Below are 9,876 nucleotides of genomic sequence, written 5' to 3' on the forward strand. Positions count from 1 at the left end.
ATGCCGCGGCGCGCGCAGGTGACGGTGCGACACGGCGGCTGCCGCCTGCAGGGCCTGCGAGGTGCGCGGAGCCGCTTGCAGCCGGCGGGGGCGGGGGAGTTGGGTTCCCCCCGGCGCGGGGGTCGCGGGTTAGCGCGGAGGAGGAGCGGGCGCTGCTGCGGCAGTGCCTGGCGCCGCGGCGAGTCTCCGGCCGGTAGCTGAGCGGGACGTGCCGCTCTCAGCGCTTTGGCTGGGAAAGGCCTTACCGAAGGGCAGCAGTGGTGGAGGGCCACTCACGGGGCTGGTGGATACCGTGGAAGCTTAACGTTCAGGCTGTGAGCAGCCCCCCCCTTTTTTTTTTAAGGAAAATTAAGAAGTACTTTAATACCCTATTTTTCCCTTATTCATCATGAATCAAGAATTTCTGTAGTCTATTTTATGTTTATTAGGGAATGAGTATTAGATCTCCATCTTAATGCTTTCCTTCTGTATGAGGATACACAATAAAAATTTCTGCCTAACAAAACCCATCAAAAGTTGCCAGCTCAAGAGAATTGTATGTATGGGATCTAAAGCATTCTGGTAAGTCAAATTCTATGATTACAAGTGCTTTAGACCATGTGCATATAACAAAMAGGTAAGCAAACGCAGTATCAGACAGATCACTGTTGGCTTGATAATGGAAGCTAACATAATAYAATAATACAGTAGTATACTGTAATACAATATGTATATACTACTGACAATTCATTCAAAACATCTGCCTGAGATTACTCAGTCATTTAAATACACATGTGATACGGATTAGGGAAGAACAGGCCTTAAACTATTGAAACCAGTGTCCTGGTGAGCCATCCCTCTTAAGGATGAATTTAGAACTAGCAGTACAAAGATTTCATCTCTCTCATCCATTTTAAAGATATGAATTAATTATCAGAGGTTGGCATTAAAATTTCCTAGAAAGCAGTTAGAATTGTCTAATGAAGGTTCTGCTCATCTGTCAAAAAAACACTGGAAATTCAAGGAATGCTACTGGACTCCTTTCTGAGTCATTTTCTGTAGTTCTTCAGTGAGTTAAATTAAAATACTGCAATCAGTTTTCACAGGGGGATGCAGTCAGGCTGTATGTTTGAGCCATGCAAGTTCCAGTGGGGAAATGCCCACCCTTACCTATCATACAACTACAATGAGCTGGGATAAAGAAAGTGGTGCTTCTACCTAAGTTTCTTTTAAGATGGGCCAAAATAACTGATTTGTATTGTCAGCACATGGACTCAGCCTTGACAAATAATTGATAAGAACCTGAAAAGGTGGAAGAAATACAGAAATCTTCTTCTGCCTTGTAAAACAAGTCTATGGAATAAGATGACTCAAAAAGAAATTTAAACCTATGGGGCCCAAGCAGACCCCTATGGTATTTATGTGCTGCTGGAGTTGCATTATCAGCCAGTTCATCTACTTCCCCCGTTCTGATTAATTTACAGCAATGCTATACAAGTACTGTAAGAAACCCCAAACAAGTCTAATGTACCTAAGCAGATACATAGTTTAAGAGAGGATTTTGTCCCTTCTGGTTTGATTCTCAGAAAGCTTCACAAAGTCTCGAGCCTTTAACTGTACTGAGGAATTACTCTTCAAGGAGAAGTGAAATGAATTATGCGTCAATGAACAAGTGGGTTATCAAGGTTGTTCCAGCTGTTCTATAGCACCATCCTAACCTTTATGAGAGATTTCTTTTGAATTTAATTTTATTCCCTGGTATTTATAAATAAATACACTGTGTGTCTTATAGCTGCTGTGCCAGTTAATAGCRAATACAAGTGCATAATGAATTTCTTGCCTTTTATGAAACCGCTAGAACTAGAAATGACAGAGGGTGGAGGTTTCATTCAAAGGAGATCCATTAATGTAATAACAGTGAAGTCAGAAATTAGAGCTGATAGGATTGTAGGGAGTTTTGTACAGCACTTAACAACGCTGACACTATTATTTGCTCTGTGGTCTCGTAAGCTCTAAAACTGATGAGTTCACAGCAAACCAAGCAAATGATAGTAGATCTCACTGCTTCCCTGCTCTTTTGCAGCTGTTTTGGAAGCAGATGGACATGAACTTACTCTAGAAGAAATACCAGACTGGAATACTGTGGAACTTATAGTAAATGGGGAGACTGTATTTTGCTGCAACATCAATGACCTGGACTTTGGTGAGTACAAAGGTTTAATCAGACCAGTCTCTCTCTCTGAAAACACTTAGATTTTGAAATGAGCATTTCCTAAGACATAAACAGTCCGACTTTTGTCAACACTGTCACTTCACAGTTCTGCAGTACTTTCTATTTGAGGTTTTTGAAGTGCACAAGGCAGTGCTTGGAACTTGAGATGCCACTACTCAGCACCTTTCCCCAGGCTCCAGTGTACAATCACAAGCAAGCCACTTACGTTTCAGCCCACAGGCGTATTAGGGCACTATTCTCCATTCAAAATAACGAATACCTTTCTATGCTTGGGCTTTAGCTTCTTTGTTTTTTCAGCCTCCTTATTTTGGTGCTTCACTGACAGCAGTTTTTTAATTAAATTTTTTGCTGCAGGAGAGACAAGAAGCTTGAGGGCTTAAGTTTTCGCATTTTCTATTCTACTGGCAGCCAAAGAAAGGCTGACAGCCACTGCTTCTCCCCTCCTCACTGTTCAAGAGCCTGTTTAGGGCCAGGAAAGGAGGACTTGTGGAGGGAAAGCAGAAAACTGACTGACCATAAAGGCATTTCCAACAGCACAGCTTGATTGGTTTCACCTTCTTGCAAAGAAACTAGACAGACCAGCAACTGAAAGGTTCCATTTGTTGTCTTTTTGGAAATTTCTGCCAAAAAAATACAACTTTTTGGTCACAGCTCAAGACAGTGTATACTAGTGAGCGTATGTGTTCTCTCTCTCCCTTCTTTCTCTTGTTTATTGAATCACCTGCAGTGCTGCATCCACTTCTTGCTCTGCTTCCAATCCAAATCAATGCTGAAACAATCTCAGATTATGCAGCTAAAAAGGATAGAGCCAATCTGGGTCAAAGCACCATAAGGGAGAATGCAAAGAAATGTGGATGCTACAATAATGAATACTAATGCAAAATAAGAATAAATTTACTTGCATATAAGTTGTGTTTTTCTCCTTTAGGAGGTGATGGCAAGTTGGATCCACTCTGTGAAGAAGCCAGAAAAGCAGTATTGAATGCTTACTGATTTACAGGGACACATTCTCTTTTACTCTTTTTTTTTTTTTTTTTTTTTTTTTTTTTTTTTTTTTTTTTTTTTTTGGTCAGGCAATTTATTTACATTACAAATGTACTAGAAATGTCAGGATACAGTGGTTCTTTACACTTCTATGTCTTTTACTAAGCCACTAGATAATCTTATTTGTTGGATCCATTTGTCAACCAAGTATCAATATACTAACTTTTCCAAAACCAGTCATATGTTACCAACCTGAATGTTATAGATTTGTGTAGAACTGAGTCATGTGTAGTTCTAGTAATTTGATTTTGATAAGAAGAATCAAACTCCTGAATATTTTGCATTCTTTCAACTTTTAGGAAGTTTCCTATGTTAAAGACACCATTTCAAAGTCATTCACAYGTGAAAATCAACCCAAACATTTGACTTTATGGAAGTGTAATAAAGAGATGCTCTATTATCTCTAATTTTTAGGCTGCACAGCTATAGTTTCTACTGCGGCAGCAGGAGAGACAGGCTGACCGTTATAAAACCAAAGATGAACAAATCCTACCACTTACAATATTGCCTGTCAGCTGCAACCTGCAGAGAGTTTCAGTTACAAATGAACCATATTTACTGCAGTACGGATACAAAACAGTGCTATCAAAATAATGCTACTGCTATGCCAAATACAGTATCTTACAAAAACTTAAAGATGCCAGAGGCATTGAAGAAACTATCCTTAAGTGAGAAAAAAATACCAGTAGTTACAGCTGAATGAAGCAGAAACTGTAGTGTCCCTGTAGAAGACTGAAACATTTTTGCTTTCTGCAACTCTGATGAGAGAAACTGAAAACATTCAGATGAAACCATGCTGAGTTGAATAAAATTAACTGTGACACAGAGGAAGGAGCATTCTGCAGCAGGCACTCGCAAAGATGCAAGGCTGGGTTTAGCCGTTTGCCCCACTCTTGTTCTGCACTGCAGAGGCAGCACTGAGTTCACTCCTCACCCTGATTCTGACCCAAAATAATCACTGAACAAACTCTCATCTGCCAGAATCTAACTCCAGCTTCCAGCTGTAACCCACAGCACAGAGAGGTTTTTAAAAAACATACAAACAGACATAAAACCTCACAACTACTGCATTTCTCCAGAGGGTGCAAGGGGTGCTGTAGCAGTGGCCACTTAACCACTGGCACAGGAGCTGTGCACAGAGCTCCTTGTGGCAGCAGTTTTCAGAGCAAAAGTATATTCATGCTCCTAAAGCCCCAGATCACAACAACTGTGCTAGAATGGATTGCTGCTCCCTCTCCCTCTGGCAGTAAATTGTTTATTGGCCTCTTAGGTAAATGCAAATTAATTAGACTATGTTAGTTTAAATAATGTTAATTCTTGAGCAGGATTTACTCCAAAAGATAAGAGACTAAGCTCCCTAAAGTTCTTGAGTATCAAACAACATGAACACCAATGCAAATGCTCCAGGCAAAAGAACTCACAAATGTGACTAATTTATTTTTAAAAATAAGTTTAGAAATTTTACAGTGTACAGGGTGTGTGTAATATCAACCTGAGAATATTTCTGGTATACCTCTAAGTCAGAATGAGAGAAGTTTTTTAGGGAGATGTTAAGTTTTAATGGATCAACTTGTTTAGCTGGAATAAAGCTAAGCTTTGAGGAACACAAGGCTTCAGTTCTGAAAGAGAAGCAGGAGATTTCAAGGCAAGTAGGGGGGGATCTTAATGTGGATAAGTACCTGAAGGAAGGGTGTCAAGGGGACAGGGTCAAACTCTTTTCAGTTGTCCCATGTGACAGGACAAGAGGCAATGGGCAGAAATTGAAGCACAGGAAGTTCTGCCTGAGCGTGAGGGGGAATTTCTTCACTGTGAGAGTGATGGAGCACTGGGACAGGTTGCCCAGAGAGGTTGTGGACTCTCCTTCTCTGGAGGTCTTCAAAGCCTGCCTGGATGCAACCCTGTCTACCATGCTCTGCGTGACCCTGCTGAGCAGGGGGGTTGGACTAGATGATCTCCAGAGGTCCCTTCCAACCTTACTGATTCTATGAGTCTGTGATTCTAAGTATGGGTTGAGAGCAACTGCTCTGATTTTGTTTTAGAGTAATATTGTGACCAAATTGTTGAAGATCAGAGACAAATGGAAYGCCTTTTTAATATGACAGGCTATGTCGATCCAGTAAGGTAGAATATTAGCGCCATCAGACATTTTGAACAAGGCAGGCTAAAAGGCATAAGAGATCAGAGATCCTGTTGCTGAGCTTTTGTCACAAAAGGGAAAAATACAAATTAGAAGTAGCCCATTCAGTTTGGTACCCTAAATATTACCTGCAATTAGTTGCCATGGCATTAACAGGCAGCTGGATGTTTGAAGGCAATGTAGTAGCCACTTGGACAAAGACATTTAATATCTTTTTATACGTTAAATAACTACACTTCTCTGGAAGTATCCCCCATGTTTAAGGGGATTATCATCTGCCCCACAGATAATCATGGCCATTTGAGAATGACTGAACTAGCCTGCAGATCCTCTCTACAGTGACTTTCACCCAAGCTATTGTGAAGAAGTTAAATCAGGAGGAAGAAAGCAGTAGCAGCAAATTATTCCAGTAGTAGCTCCAGCTAAATTGCTGTGCAGCCTTTATGGTTTGACTAATTGTCTCATTAAGACACATTTCTGATCACTGAAATGGATCTCAAGTATTTTTAATCACTGAAAAAATTGTACCRTAAAGAGCCTCTCCCTCTTATCCTCAGCGCTATTTGCAATGGAAAGCACACAAAGGCCCCTGTTGATTGGAGCCCCACTGCTGCACAGTTGGCAGTCAAATGGTTCTAATGGCACAATAATACAATATAACTAGAATAGTTTGCCTTTTAGAGTAACAGTCTCTTATAACATGATTAAACTCTGTCATGCCTGTTTTGTCGTGTTTCGCAAATTGCTCTAAAAAAATCTGACAATTTTCCAGTAATTTCTTCAAAAGGGGAGGGGATAATAAAAAACATAGAATCAGCTACCAAGAAAAGAAACTAACATTACTTGATACATTTTTWAAAAAAAAAGATGAAAACAACCGTATCAAGCATGTGCAACATATTGYGTGGCCCCCCGTCCGGTCCCCTTAGTGCAACCCCAGAACATGAGTTTGTCCCATCTAATTGCAGCCACTTTATTGAGCTACTTAATTTAGGAGACGGCTTGCCCTAGGCTACTTCTATAACTGATTAAGAGAGGCATCTCTGCAGAGCAATTCACATCTCTACTCGCTACAGTGACAGTAGGACCACTAGTCTTCTCATTTAGGCACTTATTGTCTGGAATCAAGCAAAAAAAAAAAAAAAATAAAAGATGCTTCTCTTCATCTGAGGAGCAGGCTTAAAAAGGAACAAGGTGGCATTATTTGCCATACTACTGACATGATGTTTACACTATTTGCAAACAGGAAGATTTTGCTCTTGGCCATCACTCACAGTGGCTGCACAAACTGTACATTGCAGCAAAACGTTTCCCCTTGCAAGAGTTACAGATGTTTATCCCATATATTATGTTAAAAACAGCAGCCACTTAGTTTTCAAACAGCTTATTCTCAGAAGTCTAAGGCAGAAGTGGCACAGCTATTGCCAGGAGAGAGAGATAATTTCACGGTGTTCAGTCTGATCAAAAACCTTGCAAAGACCTATGAACTGTTTCATGGAGATGACATGATGCATAGGAAGGAATTCACTCCATACATATACTCAAGAAAAACAGAAAAGATMCTATTTATTCTCAACCATTTACTGCTTCTTTAAGAGTATGATGGTGAATCACCAACATCCCATGGGTGCACTTACGATCATGTATTTGGAAAAATAAAACAGTATATAGCTGATGTCAGTATGGTTCTTAAAAAGAGTTTAAAGTTTATAGCAGGACAATGTTGAATTATTTTAACAGTACTTTTTTTTTWAATTATTCATGAGACTTCACATAATTAAATTTCCATTCTCTTCATTTTGCATGTTAGCCATTCAGCAAGGTAGTATTAAACACGGCCAAATGGCAGCACTAAGAATTTCTGTGTATCATTTTTACATATTGAGAGAGAATCTGTTACACATTTGCTTTGTGGTCTGGATGAAATCGCTTCTTTCTCCTTCATCTGAAATGGAGATAACTGCTGTGAGTCACTGAGATCTTGTGTTCCCTCAAGTATTTTCCAATTCTCTGCTTAAAAAAGTGCTAAATAACTACTTGTATTGCATTCCACAAGTAGTGCAAGGGAATGTTTTATTCTAATACATGCATTCTTTAAACAAATCAAAAAAATTGTCTTTTTTTTAACTGAAAAAATATAATTCAGACATTTCCAATTTCGACAGTCCTCTCAACTGTCCAGATTCCTTTTGGTTATTTTAAGATATTTTTGTTTAAAATATTTAGAATGTTCCATATCAAAACCCATATGCATTGCAAGCAGAAAATAGCCTAAAATGCACGCAAAATTCTTCTGTTCTGTTGAGGCACATATTTACAAGAATCATTACTCAGTAGAGGTCATTCAAGGGAGAGGCAAGATGCATTACTACTTTAAGATTAATTTGAATTTACGTGCCACAGATTTCAGTTTTGAACAATTTTGTAAGGTAGCTTTAAGAAAAGACAAGACTGCTCTGCACCCACCCACAGGCACTATTCATATATACGAATATTTACTTACATATACATATTATGTGAACATACCCAAGGCAGTGTCCAGCAAGGTCATATGAAATATACTCACAGATTAGTGGGTTTTGCATGGACTTTGGGGTTAATTCTAAGGTATGGCCTATGCTAGAAAAATCTCAGCTTACTCTCCTTCGAGGTTTGTTAGACAGGTACCACAAAGTTAGCACATCCTACATAAACCAATTGAGCTGCACAATATTGTGCTCACTACAAAAAGTGGTTTTACTGCCAAGTCTAATGAGAGGCTTGAGGGCTTTGATATAGGCCTAAGAATAATCATACTTAGGGTAGCATGTCCTATTTTTCTTAAATGCGTGTGAATATCAGAACAGTGATGCTGAAGAAGAGAAATATCTGAGTTTTTGTTGACTGCCCCTGTGAAAACTATTTATGTGTAGTCATATACTGATGTGCATACTCAGATATATCTTCCTGAAGCCTGTGGAGTATTGTTTAAGCAAGAGCTCCAGAATATATATAAAAAATGTCTGTTTCATAATAAGCAGGGTACATCATGGCATAAATATTGCAGAGTACTTTAAATAAGCATAGTCACATATGACCAGATTGCTTTTAAATGAACACAGTATAAGGGAAGTTAATTATGTATTTGTGTAACTAGTTACCATTCAGAATTTTTAAAAATTAAGTTGCTTTACCTCTTCATTGGTAACAGCCTATTACCTATTCAGAAGAAGAGAGTCCCAAAGCCACACAAAATTTCAGCTCTCAATCAACTCTAAAATGAGAAAGTTTTGTCAATAGTTTGAAATTCTGATAATCCAATAATTTTCCTCAACATAATTTTCTGTATGCTGGCATAAAATAGAATTTAAGATGCAAAGTTGCAAAGTATTTGTGGGTTTTTATTTCTCTAGCAGCACAGGGGACAGAGATAGTCTTATAGTGTATTTTATGTATATGCATTTGTCAGATATATTGCCCCCCCCCMMAAAAAAATGCACACACAGACTTCTTCAAAACTGATTGTTAGTGTCAGATACTAATATCCCAGAGGTAACATCTAACTTTACTGTATTCATAAGACTTTTCCAGACATGAAAAGCTCTTGTGTTTCAGGCCAGACAAACAAATACTAAGCCTGATGCAATCTGATTTTGCTTGGGCCATGAAATTCACAGATGTAACTGTCCAGTATTCATCCTATACAACATTGCAAACACTGTTTAATTAAAAATATGTTTGAGCRAACTGCGCTAGCACAAAGAACACTGATGAAGAAAGATTTTATCACATAAAATTCTTAAAGAGATTGGCTAGGTCTTGCTTTCAGATTACTTAAGTAACTGCTTGAAACGTGTAATTAACATATAGTAATAAATATTTCATCTTTAACGAGCCTGTTGGGAGCAGTTTGTTAAACATTTATTTCTAGTCAGGGGGAATTATGTACTATCATTCTATTATGTTATGTATTAGGCAGTTTTATTTCATCTCTTTGATAGCCACAGTAGTGAAGATGCTCATTTGAGAAAGTAGTATACTCTGGAAACAAATGTGTTTTGCTAATTAAGTTTACCCTTGCAAGTCCTGGTTACCACACAGTAAGAGTATGTATCTACTTGCCTGCCTGTCCTGTGGAACTGACTTGCTACAGATTGGGGAACTTCACCAGGAAGCTCAGCCACGTTACCCAGAGGGTCACGGCACAAGTAACCTCGCAGTCCTGGAGCCCRTCTTTGGCCATCCCCAAGACTCCACAAGTTGCGTATTTCCACACCGTGAATCAGAAGAAACATTGTCCGTGTGCCCATCACCTACCCACGCGACCACACACGCACACGCACCTCTCCTACGGGGGCGGGCGCACGAGTGTCTCACGAAACAGTTCATTGAAGGATCGCTCAGGGACCTTCAGGTGCTTCTCAGCTGAGGCTCTTCAAAACTCACCAGCTTCTCTTCAGACGCAGTCAGGAGAAAGCAGCCTTAAAATGCAGTACTACAAAAT

General features: G+C 39.3%; 1 protein-coding gene across 1 annotated transcript; it reads left to right on the top strand.

Annotated features, from left to right (window-relative positions):
- On the top strand, positions 1–3,211 carry CUNH10orf53 (chromosome unknown C10orf53 homolog). The gene is made up of 3 exons (XM_085323687.1): positions 1–61; positions 2,063–2,182; positions 3,141–3,211. The coding sequence occupies exons 1-3, from the start codon at positions 1–3 to the stop codon at positions 3,203–3,205; spliced, it is 246 nt and encodes an 81-aa protein (XP_085179813.1). The 3' UTR covers positions 3,206–3,211.
- The last annotated feature ends 6,665 nt before the right edge of the window (positions 3,212–9,876 follow it).

The sequence above is a fragment of the Rhea americana genome, unplaced genomic scaffold, assembly GCF_003343005.1.
Source record: "Rhea americana isolate MKP2758 unplaced genomic scaffold, rheAme1 scaffold_86, whole genome shotgun sequence".
In the NCBI taxonomy this organism is placed as follows: domain Eukaryota; kingdom Metazoa; phylum Chordata; class Aves; order Rheiformes; family Rheidae; genus Rhea; species Rhea americana.

What these genes read in the sequence shown, in the direction of transcription:
- CUNH10orf53 (XM_085323687.1), top strand. Translation starts at nt 1, where the DNA reads ATGCCGCGGCGCGCGCAGGTGACGGTGCGACACGGCGGCTGCCGCCTG. An exon ending in CCGCCTGCAGGGCCTGCGAG is followed by an intron (nt 62 to 2,062) that starts GTGCGCGGAGCC and finishes GCTCTTTTGCAG; the next exon opens with CTGTTTTGGAAGCAGATGGA. An exon ending in CATCAATGACCTGGACTTTG is followed by an intron (nt 2,183 to 3,140) that starts GTGAGTACAAAG and finishes TTTCTCCTTTAG; the next exon opens with GAGGTGATGGCAAGTTGGAT.